Here is a 19,222-nt window from a genome sequence, read left to right as displayed (position 1 = left end):
CACAAAGCATAGCCTATTGCATAATCGTCATACAAAATACAGTGACTGGTGTTGGTTGCTAACAGTCCGATGGCTTCGTACAGGAACAAGTACGATCTCAAATAATTCTTCGCGACAGCAAAGTTGGGCTCAAAGGGTTGGGTACACAAGGTCTTGCCGTCGCGACTGACTTCGATCTTGGACACATTGTAATGTTGAAACTCAAAAGGATTTTGATCGTGAGTTCCGTTGAAGGCTGAATTCCTGACGATATCAACAATCAAACGTTTGGGTAACTGTCATTGGAACAGATGATCTTCGATCATAGATCGCTGTCCAGCGGGAATGGTGAACGTTTTCACTTCTAAGCGTCGTATCGGATACTTGGCGGTCGTTCTGCTCAACGTCTGACTGAGGTCGTTTCCCACTTTAGGTAACACTTCTACACGACGCACGTAAAGTCGGGCTTCTTGAATGATAGTTTTGTATTCATTGGCATGGGCCATCAAATGGAAAGCGGCAGTGCTACGATTCAGTCTCAGACGGATATCCACCCCGTTCAGCAAATACTTTCCTTGTAACCACATGTCCAAATGCAAACGATCCCTCAGTTCTAAACTTCGCCCTTGCAGAATTTTCTTACGACGGTCGTTAAACCCCACACTGTGAGGATTGTCATCTTCGGTCAGGACTGTGTCGCTAAACGTGCCTACACCTGCCGTGTTAGGTTTCCATACCACGCAAGCATCCAGATGAGTATTCTTGGCTTTTTTCCGTACGTCAAGAGATTTTCCAGGTAGGCACGATATGGGTAAGTGTCCCTGCTGTTGCTGACCAGTTTGTTATTCAAGTACAAGTCCACTTCGCTGAACAAGGAATGCATGAAATTGTTGACAGGAGCTACTCTAGCATCGCCTCCTGGATTGGTGTTGTCCGTTTTGATCACTTTCACTTTCAAATACAGGTAACTGCTATTCAGATCGATGTAATCTTCCGGTTGTCCTTTGATTTCAAACTCGATGGGAGCGGAATCCGTCAAAGAGGAGACGGGATGAAATTCCACCCACTGGGATTCTTGCATGGTCATCATGGTGGGGGACATGGCAAACAGATCCAGTTCCGACTTGGAACAGGCGCAAGACTCTCGGTGCATCATTCTTTTTCTCTTTCTCAATAATCGAAAACGTCTGTCTCGAACGGTTCTTCTTTTCTTTGCCCTTCTAGCTTGAGACGTGTGATGTCTGGTGAAAGGGTGTTTTCTTCGTCGTCTGTTTCTGCCTTGTCCTTGCTGAATGCTTGACTCGGTAGCGTGCAGGGCATTTATAGGTGTGTCTCGTCGGCCCAAAAGTTCTTTGCCCGTTTGCAGCAAGACATTTTTGCCTGCCTTCATGAAGGCTTCTTTAGGATTTTGTTTGTTGATGATGACATTTTGGAGAAATTCTTTGCCTTGTGTCAGTGCCGCATCTTTCAAGGCGTGCAATCCTCGTGTCACCATCGGTTTCAACACCAGGGCCACCGAACGAAAGGCCGATTTTAACATATCTCCTAAACCGTGTCCTCGCTGTCGAGCAACCCCTCGGTACACTGGATACATGACTTACGAATCGTGAGACAACCGTTTTCGAAAATGGAGTTTCACCGTGACTTTTCCTTTGGTGAATGGAATATTTTGTCCCAGATCTCCTTTTATAGCAATGCTGACCGTGTCCAAATACGACTTGCTGACAGGCAAATAGTGAGGATGTACAAATTCGCGGTGAACGTGGTAAGTGTTTCCACCTTCCTCGTCAGTGACCGTGGCAGAATCCACTCTGAAAGGAACGACACGCAGTAACGGCACAGAGGTGTGTCCCACCACGTTATACTCCACCACATCGGAGTACACATCAAATTCAGTCCTTCGTTCAGTTCTACCGGGGCACGAAATAACTTGCTAAAAGACTCGTTGTCGTAAATGACTGACAATTCGTTTTTCTTCATCATGGCCTTTCTCATGTCCATGTCTCCGCCCAACATGTCAAACAATTCAGGACAAAATAAAATGGACACGATTTTACTCCCGTCAAATTTCATCAAGAAGCGACGAGCTGCTTTGTGGTATTCCATGGTGACACTTTTTTTGACACTTTCCAAAGGTTTCAGAAACACGACATTAAACCTGGAGGCTATGGTGCTCACCAAATGTTGACCACTAAAATAATAGCCTGGGGGAACGAATAAGTGATAGGTGGTGTACTTTTGATTTCTTGTGCCAGGGGTTTTCTTGTCATATTTGCCATGGGTATCCAAGTACTGTTGCAATTGTTCGTCATGAACTTCCACATCAAAAAAATTTTGATTGGGAAGGACATTGAGGACTTGGGTCGGGTGAATGATTTCTACTAAAGCCACTTCCCAATGGGCTTCGTGATCTAATGGGATGGTCTGAGGTAATTTGGCCGTGTAACAGCACAACGTGTTCTTGGGAAACACCTCCATGGAACTGTCACTGGGTAAGGTTAAGTAAATTCGTTTTGGTGACTCATAATTCCAGAGGTCTGTGGCTGTCTGAGGGGTTACTGAACGTCAGAGGCGTGTCTCCGCTCAAAATGGGGTTATTGTTGTTGTTGGAGTGGTGACTGGCACTGGCACTGGACACAAGGTTCCTGTGGTTCCCGTTCGAGGAGAATTTCAGGGAGGGATTGGGAAGCAGGTAACCGATGCAACTGCTCAATAAAATGGTCCACAATTGTTTGCCTCCTTGTTGCAAACTCAAATTGGCAATGGCTGCCCCGATGACACAATACACCACGAAGAGTTGGCAGAAAAAGACGATTTGCGTTTTAGGCACACGTTCTCCACACCACACCCGCAAGGGTTGTTTTTGTAAATCTTGCAGAGAAGAACTAGGTGAAGGAGTGGTCGACGTAGCTGCGTCTGTGTGAAAGGGCATGATGGTCATTTCTTTTTATAGTCGATGACTTGCGAAACGTCGATCCAAGAATCAAAACTGGGTGGATATCCTTTCCAACGTACTTTGACTTCTTTGACACTTCGTTTGCCCACTTTACGGCTTCTGCGTTCGAGAATGCTTTCGATGTCGTACACGTCGTCTTCTTTTTTGGTCACACGTTTTAACTCGGGGAAGTAAAACGTTCCTTTGAGCACTTCTCCGTTCATGTCTTCCAATTTATAGACGGCAGGATGACGGCCATGCACTCGTCCAGTGACAAGAAACAATTCGGTCGTCCAGTTAGGTAAGTAACCTTTGTCGAAAGTGAGTTTGGTTTTGCCAATGCGTAACCAATCTCCTACGATCAACACTCCACTTTTCTTGGGGGCAGCCCTCGTCGGGGACGTACAAAACAGGCGCTCAAACACCAGCACTTCGTTTTCGAGAGTCACTTCTTGCGGGGCACGTCCGATACTTCGATGGTAAGATTGGTTGTACGCTTGCACCAGGTGCGGTAAGATGTAGACGTACTTCAGAGTGTCGTGATGCGTAAAATATTTCCACATACGTTCTTTCAAAGTGCGTTGAAAACGTTCCACGATGCTGGCTTTGGTTTCGGGATTCTCGGTGGTAAAAAAATGAATGTCACGTTTCTTTAATTCTTTTTGGAAAGCTTGGTTCAGAAATTCGGTGCCTTTGTCCGTTTGCCATCGAAGAGGGTGACGACCGCTTTGTTGCAACACTCGTTGCAGGGCTCGCACTAACTCGCTGCTCGATTTGGAAGTCAAGGGTACGACCCAGGAAAATTTGGAAAAGACGTCGATGACACAAAACAAATATTTGTAGCCACGATTGTAGCTGGCCAAATGAGAGACATCGGCTAAATCGGCCTGCCATTGATGATCGATGCCTTATACTTGGGTGCGACATCTGGAAAACTTGCGTCGAACGGGTTTGTGTAAAGTGTAGGTAGCTTGTTCTTGTAACCATCGTTGCACTTGAGGTAAACTGAGACTTTTCAGTCGAGTTTTGGCAGCACGATACAATTTTTGAACTCCTCCGTAACCTGCAGGATAGGATGGATCGTAGTAAATGCTGGCTAACATCTTTTTCATTTGGTTTGTTAATAAAGCACCCACTTTTGGAGGATGCTACTCTTTTTCTCGTGGGGTATTTTCTTGGTTTGTAATGCTTTACATGTGCGACCAGCGATAGGTGTCGCAGAGGAGGATGTCTGAGGTTCTTGTTTCACTTCTGTCTTCAACTTCTTTTTCTTTTCTGATGAAGAAGCGGTAGTCATCATCTTTCTAATCTATTCAATTCTGGAGGTAGGTGGTGTTGTTAACTTGCGTACTTTTTCTGGTGGAGTTTGAAACCCTTCTTCTTCTTCTTTTTCTGTCTTGGTCACTGGTAGTGGTGGTGGTGGTACTGGTGATGGTGCTGGACTTTTCATCAAGGTCTTAAGATCTTTCAGAGTGGGTAGAGCTGTTTCGTCTAAAGCTTTCTGGTGAAAGAGTTGTAGTCGTTGCAAGAGTTGACCGTACTTTTGCGATTTTTCTGTTTCGGACAAATCTTGGCGATCCATCAAGGACTGCAATTCGTGTTGTAACTGGGGCATTTCGCTCAAATTGGGATTGGGAGGTAAATGCGCGGTGTGTTGTTCTTGCCAACGATGGTATTCCATCCATCGTTTGTAAGGCACTAAAGCTAGTTTTCGTCCTTCCATGGGTTGTAAAGGGACGATTCTGAGATCTTGGGACTTCAGATGGCCTTTTTATCTTGCTCCCACCAGTCCTCCCAACATGGTTCCCAAGACTCCTTTCAACAATGGGCCTAACAAGAGGGGTAAAATGCCTCCACGTTGGACCAACATCTTCTTCTTTTGACGAAGGGGAATTTTCTTTTGAACCATTTGGCGAAGAACGTGACGATGTTTGCCTAAGCATTGTTTCTGGTGTTTGGACAAAGGGATCGTACCTTTCAAGACGTTCAAATAACATTCGCACACGGTATCGATGACCTCTTTGGAAGCTGTTTGAATGAGATTTTTTCGTAGGGGTGGAGACAGTCCTTTCCTTTTCTTTCCTTGGGGTTGTTTAGAAGAGAGATGTTTTCTGGAGGGTGACATCTTCAGGAGCACCAAAAACACTGATACCCCTACTTGGTCACAGACCTTTTTTAAACTGCAACGCGTCTCCACTGATTGTCTTTACGTCGTATCAACTTCAGGACAGGCATGACACGTCGTGCAGGGGTACGCAACGGACTAAATCGAGCCAGTTCTTGCTTGGACAAATCCAGTAAACTTTGTAACATGCCCGATCTTTCTTGGACTTTGATTTTGGGAGAAGGTACTTTGTGAGCAGAAGCCACTGCCACTAAATTGGAGGGTCCTGCCACTGGGGAAGGTCTTGGGGTCATCAACGGAGAAGTTCTTGGTGTGATCAACGTCTCCAAGTACTCTTCAGTTCTTGGTGTCATCAACGGAGAAGTGGATGAACGTGAGGCTGCCGGAGACGCGGTCACCGCCGTGGCAGGGCGTGGTTTGCGAGTGTAAGGTTGCGTCCTGGCCGAAGTGCCTCTCTTGCGACTAGTTTTCTTCTGTGGACTTTTCTTTTTCTGGGGACTTTTTCTCTGTTTCTTTTTCTGGGGGCTTCATTTCTTTTTCCGGGGTGGTGTCTGGTAAGAGGAGGGTCCCGCCACTGGAGAAGTTCTCCTTGGGGACCTGGTCTTTTTCTTCTTCTTGGAGCTTCGTTTGACTTTTTTCTTGGGGAGAACTTTGCGGGCATTAGGATCCCATCTTAAGAGAGAGCGAATGATGACCCCTCCTAGAGTATCGCTCCCTCCAGGTTTCAGAATGATTTGTTTTTTGGTTTGAGTGCCGATGCGGGGATCGGCCAGTTGGGTCAAAGCGACTTTGTTTCGATCAAAAAAGCGTTTGGTTTGATGACTAATCTGAATGATCCCTTGGAGTAATTGACGTGCCGTCACCGTGAACCATCGCAAGACTTCTTTGAGACTAGCTTCTAAGACACGAGCTCGTGTTGTGGATTTTTTTTCTCGACTAATGCCATACAAGGCACGAATCAATTTGACGGGAAGATGCGACTGAAGGGACGTCATGTTGACGTTGTGTGAGACAGACGAAAAGGGTCTGAGGTTTTTATAGATCTTTTTGTGGAATGAAGTTAAGTCGAGGACGGAGACGTGTACAGGACAGGCCCTCCGTCTTGGCACCAGTGGTGAAACAAGTGGGTACGAAATCGCAAATCATCGGGGGTCGTAGGTTTCAAATCGACGAGTATTTTTGCGATTTATCTCGAGGGCTTTTAAACAAGACCACGTAATGCCCATTGAGACTGATGGTGCGATGGGCTTTACTTTATTGAAACAAATTTTGAGTGATGTAAACGACACTGGCATTAAGATGATGCCCTTTGCGCGTGAACTACAGCTTAATTTCTTCTTCTGCTAGTCTTACTCCTGTCTCACCTCTTAGAGACTTAGGACTTAACTAAACCGGAAGGTCTGTCCCCCAAAAATCTTCCTGCGAAAACACAAGGACGTTACAATATTTTCCTTTTCGCTCTCATCTCACACTACACCCCAGCCTATCATCAGATAACGCCTATTAAATTTCTTCCGTCTCGTATTCATTCATATCGAAATACTCATACGTTCTTGTATGATAAATCAACGTCATAATAAGAGCACAGTATCAATTACGTCTCATACATACATCAATAAATTGCGTCACGTCAGTACATATGCCTAATCCCTTGATGCTAAGCAATATCACAACAATCAGACGCATTTCTTTACATTACAACTCATACAAAGCTCACAACTATTCAAATATCCATGATCTGATATGTCCATACATCCATATTAACTAATCTTACGCACTTAACCACTTTCCAAATTCACAGTTCTAGCATGTACAAATTTAACATATCACATGTATAAATTGCACTAGTTTACATTAAGTAACCTAATAGGGAATTACAAAATTAGTTCTGACCACAAGCTAACAGTCTATATAATTATCTACATAATACTGAACTCATTTCTCAAATACGCATATAAATTAAACACTACGAAGGTAATTCTACATACTAAACGATCGTAGTAATTAAGTATACTTACTCCACATAATTAAAATTATAATGCCGTAATATTCTGCAAAAATCGAGCAAATAACCTACTGACCTTTAAGAAGCTTTGTCTTTCCTTAGAAATTTCTCTATAATGTTTACTTCAAAATGACGAGTGTCTTTCCCGAAGTAACCCTATATTGCTCATCAATCTTCCTAGGCGAGCCTAAATTTTCTCTTGCTAGTTAAAAGTTATAATTTGGATATAAATTGTTATCACGCCCTCCGTCTCAATGCCAATTGGATGTCGCTTTGATCCGATCCAATCAAATTTAGGGGAAAATTTCCTTCTCGCTGTCTGTCCACATGGAGACGGACTTAGAACACGCACTGCTCCCTAGCGGTTCCTATGATCTTTGTAACACATAGGCGTGAAGCCGCTCGATCTAACGCCTGTGCCGATTCAAGGTGCCAGATCTTCTCTCTGGTCACGGTAACTTTGCGAAAGAGATTAACTCTAGCCTGCGCTTATGTTCAGACATCACACTTGGCTGCTACTAATACATTAATTTATTCACGACTTACGAACTGGGTTGAGCAAACGTGACATGTATATATATATATATACATGTCACGTCTGCTCAACCCAGTTCGTAAGTCGTGAATAAATATATATATATATATATATATATATATATATATATATATATATATATATATATATATATATATATATATATATAAATGCTTGTTTTTATAGTCATTCTTTAGCTTCTGTTAATTTTCTTCATGCTTGTGCTGAATTATTGTGAAGCTAAAGCAAATCATTCCTTATAACGCGCGATTGCTCCTTTGACTAGGGGGGCAATATCAGTCATGGGCAACTTGCGTTAAGTAATTCATTTAATCTTTTTCCTAAATCTTTTGACAGATTGGATTCATACATGGAGCGAGTGATTCTCAATCTAAGTGGACTCATTCTGGGACATACTTTCTCAAAGTTACATGTTTAACTAAATGTGTTGATCATGACCTCGTGAAGACGGCCATGCGCTTATTGCTGTCATATTTGGCTATTGCTGTCATACTTTGCTATTGCTCTATGCCATTCGGACAATAGTCAAATTTAATAAAAAAAAGCAATGCAGAAAGGTAAGGAGTAAGATAAATATAGATATCTTGCGAAATATGAATGGATGAGTGGATATATAGCTTGGATGGTAGGGAGGGAGGGATGCACGAATTGGTAAATATGTGTATTGATATTAAATGATCGCACGCAAGAAGTGTAAAATGATATAGTCTGTATGTTAGAAAATATAGTTCTCATATATTGAAGCGTACGGTAACAGACAATGAGACCAGAGCTGTACATGTACCCAAGTACTTATCGTTTAAAACAGTTTCATCAGATCACCTGTGGTTGGCAGTTACGGTGACATATCTCAAGGCTACTACGATTAACCCGGTCGGTCATAATTTCAGTTGGTACCTGTACTCACATTACTGTTTCAGCTGAGATGTCGATGTGGAATCTTTGGATTTTGGGGACATTTTTTCTGGTTAGCGCTTCGTGGAGCCAGACTCTTGTCTTGGATGAAGCAGCCGCCATTGCGTATCTTGAGGAATATGATAAACTGGCTGCTGATATTAGCTACCAAGATACTGAATCGATGTGGAAATACGAAACAAATATAACCGATGAGACCTTAGCAAATATGGTACGTATTCTTTACACAGCATGGAAAATTTGAGAACGATATAGATATGCGAATTAAGGAGATCGTGCGTAGTTCAGAATATTTAAATTAACATTCGATTTTAAGAAAGCAAGGAAATGGAATTATTTTAAAAAAAATAAATGTAGCACTTGCCCAGAAGTGATTGATTTAATGATGTTATATGTTTGTGAAAAGAAAAATGTTTGTTGATATTCTTCGAAGTATTGTTCTGGAAGTTTCTAATTAGGTGTCTGATAAATAGTGTGTGGATTCCAATGTCTGATAAATATTGTGTGGATTCCAATGTCTGATAAATAGTGTATGGATTCCAATGTCTGATAAATAGTGTGTGGATTCCAATGTCTGATAAATAGTGGGTGTGTACATTTTAGTCTCAGATAAATAGTGTCTGTGTGTTGAGATTATATTAGCTGTTAATTAGTGTGTGTAGGTTCCAGTGGGTGATAAATAGTGTGTTTAGATTCCTGTGGCTGATAAATAATGTGTGTGTAGATTCCAGATTCTGATAATTAGTGCGTGTGCATGTTTCAGTTTCTGATAGTGTGTGTGTGTGTGTGTGTGTGTGTGTGTGTGTAGTTTCCACTCATCGGGGGTAGATCGTATACAAATTGGCATTATATTTGAAGTATATCTCTGATAAAATTATTAACTCTGTATGACTATTCTCTTTGCTTTCTGAATTTAAATGGTAAATTAAAACAATAAAACAAATACTCGAACCGATAAAACATACATTAATTATAATTCCCTTAAATCACCAATGCGTGTTCTATATTATCTCTTGACTACTTCAGTGTCTCTAAGCGCAGAACAGACGTATTGTTTGTTTGTCGAAATCAAAATGAATATAAAATAAATTTATTCAAAAATATATTTGAAACGTTTGAAATGGCCTGACTACTGACTATTATTTAACAAGGTATTAATATACATTTTAGATGCAAATATCAGCATTCATATAATTTACGTATAGGAAAGAAAAATAAGACATAATCTTCATTATTCATCTTGCAAGTTTAAATCAATCCCTGACACACGTGATCCCTTGACTGGTCCAGTGCACTTGAAAGGATTGTTATTTGCCATATGACTTGTATTCTTTATTTATACATAAAGAAAAGAAGATCATCAGTTTGGACATTACACAGCAGTTTTATCCAACTGAATTTTTAGCACCAGAGTTACAATATATTGTTGTTTCTCAACCAGTTTTCATGAAGTGGTTATTTTTATTTTCCTGAAAGCAAGATACTTACTCAATTCTTGGATACCCTATTATCAACTGTCAAATAAATAAAAATATAATTATAAAAATCTCTCATAGAAACCTATGTGACTTTACTATTTGTGTCTTCATAAATGAAAAAGTTCAAAACTTATTTTCTTTCTTTGTATATTGATATTGTATTAGTAGATACCATTTCAGAATTATAGCGGCAACAAATCGTTATTACTCATGTTCATTAGGTTTGGTTATATAAGTGTTAATACCGGAACTTTGAGTAGTTGATAAGAAAATCGACATTGATAAGGATTTTCTTCATAACTGGCCTACAACATATTAATATACAGCTAAACGCTATTCCTCTCCATTCTCTTATCCCTACCAAGGCAAAGCAAACCAAGAAAACAAAGTGCACTATAAAAACCTAAATATTAAAACTTCTATAATTGTTGGTCCGGTCTACTGCTTTTTCCAATTTGTCATGAATTTTCTCACTCTCTAATAATTTTGCTGTTTTAAAAAGTAGTTTACATTTATCTGACCTACCTTCGTCATCAAGAACCTTATTAAAACATTATAGTCATATATTTGTTTGTAGTAGATGTAAATTCACTACCCTAAAATATATTTTTTGAATGTAGAAGTTTTATTTCCCCGATTCACAAATGGATTATAAAAAATAACCAACAACAATCCAAGAGCATTCGTATTGAATACAAATTCCATTGCATTACAAATCAAGTTTGATTTGTTTATTGCACTGAGAGAAAAAACAGAAACCTAGGTGTGTTCACTTTGTTTCTTTTGAAGTAATATCATTTAGACAGGCTTCAATTTCCATTACTTTTACCTAAGTGCAGTCACAAAAGAAGGAAAGGTATGATCCCTGGAGCGTAATTATGAATTAAACAGCATTTGTATCAATCAATGATACTGTGTAACGCTCCCGTGACTGAATAAAGGTTTTGCTCCAGTAATTGGCGGAATTCGATGGATTATTTCCATTTATCAGAACAAGATTTCATGTACACCCACGAGGTTTCTGTTCTTGTTTTTATAGTGCATTTTCCCATCAGGCGCTAATACATTTAAAAATAAAGTCGATACAAACCAGATACAAACTAGTAAAAGAGAAGAAATTTTGAAATTATGTTGCATATCTTAGGATTTTCAAGCAACTATTTTGCAATCGGATTAAATATTTCCATCACGTTCTACCGACAATTTGTTGATATTAAATCTTATATAATTAATTAAGAACCCAATAGTTGTGGGTCTATTTAATACAGTCTTATTTAATTACTTATGAATAAGGTAGCTCTTATATAATTACTTATGAATATGGTAGCTGCGTGCATATTTAACAGCCAACAATAAACAGTATGTTCCCTTTTATATCAGACTGTAAAAGTACATTGTGAAGTACGAAAATAATTCACTCTGGTGATAAATTCATAGAATGGAAAGAGTTTCGGCTTATCAATAGCATTCAAGATAACAATAATGTGTTCATGCAATTGCTTTCCTTAATATAACATTTTGAGTTTCTTCCTTAATTTCTAAATTATATCTTGTCTTAAAAGTGTTGGCGCGCTCATCTCGATGATATTAACAGTTCCTATGAAGGACACTCACTATTTGATAATGAAAATAAAATACTGTGTACTGTGTCATGTTTTTCTTCCACGTGTCAATAGCAAAGAAAACACGGATCCATAAAATGATAAAGTTAATACTCTTTGTCTTTATAGTAGTATTTGGAATGAAAACATCCAATCCTTGAAGGAAAGTATTTTCAAAATTCATCAACAGATATGGAAATAATTGATGTTTGAATGGATCAAACTTGTCATTAATTACGAATTCATGGTGAATGCCAATATTAAAAAGTATCTTAAAAAGTTATTATAAATAGGTTACAGCTAAAATAAGATATAATAAATATACAAAGATCACCAAAAAAAGAAGCATATAGTTCAAGATTGTATCTAAATATTCAATGTAGTTGAATGTTACCATATAAACGTTTGGCGAGAGTTTATTAAACAAGCTAAATCAGTAAAACGATTCTGCAATTTCTTAAGTATAGAACTACCAATTAAACACAGTTTTCTAGTCTTTTAATTAAGAGTTAGGAGTTTTTATCAGTATCAACGAATTAGTATTTATTATTTGTGTTGTCAAGCAAACTAGAGTGGTATTCATTGTATAAAGAATATTCATCAACTTAGAAAAATACATGGATGTGAAAAATTTGCAGTCATCCCAGTATCGGATAACGTATGTGTGATTTAGATTTTGAACGTAGCTTTAACAATTTTGCACTCATATCTTTACGATGTCTGCAGTGTGGCAGTTTATGGTAATGATTATAATAAGGGCATAATGCCTCAGACATGTAGGATGATGTACCACAAACTCACATGATCCTTACACCAGCTTGACCTGTCCTAACACTAACCTCTTAATGCTGAGCGCCTAGCGAGGCAGCTGTTAGTGCCATTTTTATAAGTATTTGGTATGACTCCCCCTGGATTCGAACCCGCTACCTCCCGCATCCGAGGCGGTCACTCTAACCGTTAGGCCACAGAAGCGGTTTGGATAACGTAAATGTAGAAATGGTTCATTAAGATAGAATACAAAGGAGAGGCTGTGAAGTATGAGTAAGTTTTGAGCTTTCAAAACTGAAAATGAGTAGCACTTTGGGTTTGTTTTCCATTTGATAGGGACTTAAATCAAAAATACATACCACGTTACGTTTGTTCATAGGCCAAACAAAAGACAAATGTAAAGCTATTATGCATGCCATTCACAAACTCAAATTCATTAATAATACCTTATATATTTCAGAACGTTATTCAATTGAATGAATTACAGCTTTCAGATATGTGATATTTATATCAGTTATTAAGCTAATGGGAACCAAAGTCTGAATTCGAGTCAGCCCCATACACGTTAAGTGTAGTGATATAAATTGCAACACTCTTCATCCTACTGCCTAATTCCAAATAGCCCAGCTGGTTGATAGCTTGATGTTGTGTGATTTCATAAGTGGGGATGTAATACTCTCGCGTCTTCTGTCGATCAAATTTGAATAGACCGATATATCTCAAGAGTTTCTGTCGATACAGTTTTAAACCTACCGATGTATCTCAAGTTTTCTGTAGAGCAAATTTGACGACACCGATCTATATCGAGTACAATAAATAACTGAGCTATCATTTTATTTTTCAAATTGGTTGCCTAGTTCACACCTTCTCAGACAAATGGAATGATACGCTTGGTATGTCTCAAATCGTATCGTTCGATTGAAGTAAACTTTAAAACTGATCCTCGCTACTTGCGGTGATTTTGTGGGGTATTTTGCGTATTAAAAAGACAACTCTGGATTAAAAGGGTATCCGAAATTTCACCAACCAATAGCAAGTGAACAACCACGACATGCGACAAACCATAACTTGCACTTTAACCTATGCATGTGAAAAAATTTCGGGTCAAAGATTAAGACCTAATTGTGCTCAGAGAATACTTTAAAATAATTAAGAAGGTACCAAAATGTTAGTAACTGAGATAAGGGGCCATTCAAACTATATACATTTAACATAGGAAGTGTTAAGGACTTTCTTTTTGCTGCAATAAATGATCGAAAGTAACTTGTACTGTACTGTAATTAGTATTGTAATTTTTTCTCCGCACATAGTATATTAATTGTATGGAAATACATGTTGAATAACTACGGACTTTTAAATATAAACTTAAATGAAACGGAACAGCTCCAAAGAGTTAATATTTTTTATCTTAGGGAGTAATGTAATGCTTTAAGTGACATATTCATATGCGTGTCAACTCCATTATAGAAATTTGTCATTGTGAAGGTATATATATATATATATATATATATATATATATATATATATATATATATATATATGCGTGCGTTATCGCTTTATCACTGCTTATATTACCGAAAACAGACCGAATGGAGTTTGAAAAAGTCGGAATTCAACTACAGAGAAGCCAAGAATGCATCTCGTTTTGACCTGAGTAAGATAGACAACCAGAATATTACCAGACTTCTCAGAAAGGTTATGGACATTGGGACTGCGGCTTTCCCTGACATGGCCAAATTAAGAAAGGTAAAGACATAGCATCCTGCACAACTTTTGGATAAGTTATTATTATTATTATTATTATTATTATGTTACGTGTTTAGGCTCGAATAAACAGTAACACAAGAAAGAATGAAAACAACAAGCTTTGAAAAATATAACATAGTTTTTTTCCTAGAAAATTACTGTGAAAATGAAAAAAAAAAAGAACTTACGGTTTTAAGAATCAAATCCAAAAATAATCAAAGAATAATCCAGGATCTTTTAGAAGTCATAATATTGAACTGTTCTAAAGATTTCAATTTCGAGTCCCGACGAAGAATCCATGAGGCAAGGCGATGACATATGCTATATCTTGTATAGTGTGGTTGTCTACAGTTCCTTGTAAAACAGAATAAATAATCATCCGGTTTCGGAAATCCAAATAAAATTTTTAAGAAATGTCCTTGTTCGAGAACTCTGTATAAGTACACGTATATTTCCAGGAAAAAAGAATTAACCCTTCTGAATCCAAATAGTCTGAAGAAAAATTAACATGTAACTCGAAACCTGGAATGAGATTATTTCTCTAAAACAGTCGTTATACAGTAATTTTGAGACGCAGAATGCGTACCAGTATGAGAGTCAGGTGATCGATTACTTTTTGTGCGGAGTATATTCTTGAAAAATAAGCCTTTTATACATGTGCTGCCTTAGTTGCAACAGGGAACCAATTATCTCACAAGTTTGAATTGTGTCTTAAGTCCCTTTGTATTTTTAATCTAGCAGAAGAAACTAATAAACACTTACAGAACAACACATTTTGTATTTGTAGCTAACAAAACTATTACACAGAATTAAAGATAAATAAAAAATCTAGATCTATACTTACTTGTCAATACATTTTATCTTTAGTTTTGTTTATAAAATCCCGGTGTTCCTTGAAATTCCTTCAACTATCAATTCATTGTTAGCTGAAGAAAGCTAGTTTGAACTGGCATTTTAAGTGCATTAGGGGCATGAGTAGAAATTGTCAGAAAATCTAATGGGGTGATAATTTACTGAAAAGGGGATCCGATGCAAGTCTATCAGTTATGTGGATACTGGTTCCTCACTACAACTGTGTAGACCTCAGGTCTTTAATTCTCGACTGGTCAGCTTTTAATTTATGTATCCCTTTCTTGTACGGTTTACACTCTATTAGCCTAACTTACCATTTCTGTTGAACATGCTGGATAATATTTTAAGAATAAAAAGTATTGATTTTGAAATAAATCTTAACGTTGATATTTTGTGACTTGATCAAGAAATTATATCAACTGAAAGCAAAAACATAAAGGACCTGGGAGATGTCACTCATTGCTCTGACATAACGAAAATCCCACCCCATTTCCATTCCTTTTATTATAAGTCGAGATTTAAAATAACCATCCACCTGTGTTTTATATAACTATGTGTGTGATATAGCATTGCTACTTCCTATATCGTAAGGACATCATTTATCGTCCATGCCAAAGTAACCTATTTTCCATAAGGAATTATGAGATATAACCACCTGCGTTAAGTCATAAATGAACCCATTTTACAGGCAATTATACGAACCTTGGTTATTGTTTAAGATCTAGACTTATCTACTCTGTATTGGTTACCGCGCCTTATGAGCCTTCCCGCCTTCTTGCAGATCAGCGACCTCGAAGGGGAAATGACCAGCATCTACAGCACAGCAAAGGGATGCCTAAATAAAACCACCTGTTTACCTCTAGAGCCAGGTATATGAATTTCGTTATCCTTTGTAAAATCAGATATAAAACTCATCATGGAAACTAGAATGACAGTCACCCGCGTGCCTATCACTTTGAACAAATTGACTGTATCACACACTTCATACCGAGTTCATCTGATAGTTCAATTAAATGGCAAATACGTTGAGACTCAATGTGGACAAGAGAGCTATTTCATTAAATCCATCCAAACCAATAATACTGTGCAATTCTCTGAGAAATGAAACAATGTTTCACGTTGACACTTTGAAGAGAGATATCACGAAATAAAAAATTAAAAAATATGAACGTTTGGTATAGCACCACTCATCACATTCGCATATCTTTGTCACAGTGGTAGTGCCGCCATTTCCCTTTTGCAAGAGAACCTTCTAAGTGCGCCAGATGGATTTCTTGCATAACCCCATGGTCTTAATATTAAATTTGTAGGCATTGTAATACATAGACATAAAATTGTTTATAGTTTACCATTCCGATGACGTCAGAAGTAAACATACGTTTTTCCTTGAATCTTAATGCATATAATCCTATAGGAGCATTGTACATTCAAATTAATTTATTTGTAAAGACCAATGATGTAATCGTGTGTGAACCTTATAAATATTTCAAATAAAAATTAAGTATTCAGTTAATAAATATTATATATGAAGTTTAAGCACTAGAATCAATTAATAATGCATTTTCGGACTAATGTATTAACTGTGTATTGAGTTATAGATACACAGTAATTATAGCAACATTTAGGGAATTACTTGTGTCCCAACCATCCTTGTATCTTAAATAAAACAATATGAATTTCTCTTTAGTTTTATCTCGTATTCTTCTCCCAATAAGTTTGCTAAAATCTAAAAATTATCCACATATTTGTTTAGCGTATAGTTTTGTCAAAATACATAAATTAACTTTACATTTTATTTTGAACTTTCTTCTATTACTGTTTCCGAAATACCTACATTATCAATATTTTCTGTCAGAAGTATGTTACAATTATATTTATGTTTTCAAGGCAAAGATAAATATGATATAAAATGACGCATCATGATATACGTGAGAGAATATAAATAACAGTAACGTATTGTATTTATCTGAGCATTAATTCCGTTCCCCATCTTACTAATATTGGCCTATAGTAGTAGTATTTTCATTCTCTGTCTTACTTATATTGGCTAGTTTGTGTGTTCAACAACATTAAATGTCGTATTCCGTTGACAACATTCTCATATCATTTTCCATATATTTTTTATACTCCCAAAATATAAAGTCCGTATATTTTTCGCTATAGTTTTGAGACCAAAACGTCAACTCCAGCCCGCAATTCCCTTCAATTTTCATACAGATACAGTGTTGCATTCTGTTCGATACGTATATACATATATCACGTTGGATGTGTAAAATCGTTTCGATGGGATTTTATCTGCTTTCATCTGTTTACTAAGCTATTCAATTTTTACAGTGACAAGATACATGTGTATGATTAAGTCAGACAAACAGTGCTAAATATGAGCGTAAAAATCGATGAGGCAATACTAATTTTTGTTCATTCGATCTTTGCAAATAATAATGTTCTTTTTATTTTCTATATTAATCTCATTGCAGAGAGGCGGGAGCATTTCAAAGGATTGAAATGCACTTTACGTAGAATACTTCTTTGAAGCATGGAGATGGTTAAATGTTTTTATCCTAGTCTTAAAGCTTGATTTATTTATTTCTTTCATTTCGTATTCTTCATCATCAGCAACATTTTGCGAATTTGGGTATGTTGGTTAGGTCATTGGCAACGTTCTGGGTGTCGGAATTTGTGTCTTGAAGAGCCAGGAACTGCGGTGATATCGTGATTATTGTGTTTGGTTCAAGCCCAAAATTAGCTTTGAAATCCTACGATTGGGTCACCCGTTGTCCACTACTGTACTGGGTCTTTATATAGAACACTTTTACCTATTGCGTCGGCATTTGATAACATACTACTGTTGGTTTGCCTTTAAAATCCTAAATATTGTTTTTCTTTCTCCAAAGTGCAGGGTAAGACTTATCTTTTAATCAATTAAATAATAGGCAGATAACATTTTGTTTTTGTGGCAGATTTGGTCGATATTATCACCAACAGTCGAAATTATGAGGAGCTGACATCCGCTTGGAAAGGTTGGAGAGACGCCAGTGGAAAAAACATAAAACCCCTTTACCCAAACTATGTCAATTTACTGAACGAGGCAATCAAATTTGAAGGTAAATTTTTACTTAATTTAACAATTGACTGCATGCGGTACCACATCTCGTATAGCATAAAACAATGTTGTTCTTCTTGATGTTACTTTTGATACTTTTGTTCTTTTTCCGGATGTTAGAACGTTCTTTTAAGAATGTACAATTTCGCTATACGTAAAGAAGGGTGGGAATGAAGAACTGTAAAGTATAGTCTTACTTTATTTCGTGACTTTTATTCTATGTGACTTATATACTAGTTTCGCTCGCATTAGTCAAATCATGCTAAGCTGTCTTTGCTCAAGTATAATAGTAACGTAATTTGCGCACTCGATGGGCTATAAGATTCCACAAGCTCTTTCTCGCGGTTTTAGCCTTGGACGTCATAGGCAACGCGATACAAGAGACTAGTACAAATATCAACTAAAAACAAGTTCTCTGGTCAGAATAAGTATTTGTTCCAGTATGCATCAGAATTATTGGCGAAAAAATTCAATCTGAACATGTACTGTTAGTTTCCATTTTAAATTGTAATGTTTCTGATTTTTGTTAAATGTGAATCCAATGTTTGAAATAAATATCAACTTCAAATACAATGGACTCTACTTACTTGTGCTTGAAACTTACTATGCAATTTTGTTTCTTATACATTCTATTTGGCTTTTTTGAAAATAATAAATCGGAAAAACAATAGGCAAAGGAAATTAAGTCATAAGATAACAAATGGCTAATTCAATTATTGCATAAGTGACGACCTCTATATATAACATACTGTTTCATATATACGCAATATGTAATGCCCATGCATATGCCATAATAATGGCGTGTGTAATATTTGCTTATTCGTTAATTGTACGACAATTGCCGTACTAAAGTTTGTGAAGAAATTATGCATAAGGGAGGAGCTGAAAATAATGACATTCACAACAATGGGTTGGCCGTGTTTATTGAGGTACAAATTATCAAATTCCGTCAGTTATCTGCCCAGACTGATACAGGATAGGAAGAACATTTATATCACTCATTGTCCAACAGTATAAGGAGAACGAGATTTCTCCGCGGGCTATTAGCGAAACTGAGGCCACACAGTTACATGTGCTTTTTATATTTTATAACAAATGGGATCCTTATGAAGAAATGGAGACCTCTTGGGGTACCCGCTGGTGATGCGTTGTCAGTGAG

General features: G+C 37.5%; 1 protein-coding gene across 1 annotated transcript in view; it reads left to right on the top strand.

Annotated features, from left to right (window-relative positions):
- Window positions 1–19,222, top strand: part of LOC149772884 (angiotensin-converting enzyme-like) — a 232,991-nt gene that overhangs the window by 189,136 nt on the left and 24,633 nt on the right. The window contains exons 24-27 of the mRNA XM_089947173.1: window positions 8,445–8,726; window positions 13,947–14,108; window positions 15,742–15,829; window positions 17,921–18,064. Coding sequence (XP_089803299.1) covers window positions 8,445–8,726; window positions 13,947–14,108; window positions 15,742–15,829; window positions 17,921–18,064 — 676 coding nt within the window. The remainder of the gene's footprint in view (window positions 1–8,444; window positions 8,727–13,946; window positions 14,109–15,741; window positions 15,830–17,920; window positions 18,065–19,222) is intronic.

This window comes from Sinohyriopsis cumingii, unplaced genomic scaffold, assembly GCF_028554795.1.
Source record: "Sinohyriopsis cumingii isolate HCF-2022 unplaced genomic scaffold, ASM2855479v2 utg001050l, whole genome shotgun sequence".
Lineage (NCBI taxonomy): Eukaryota > Metazoa > Mollusca > Bivalvia > Unionida > Unionidae > Sinohyriopsis > Sinohyriopsis cumingii.
This window is presented reverse-complemented; position numbering and strand designations above follow the sequence as displayed.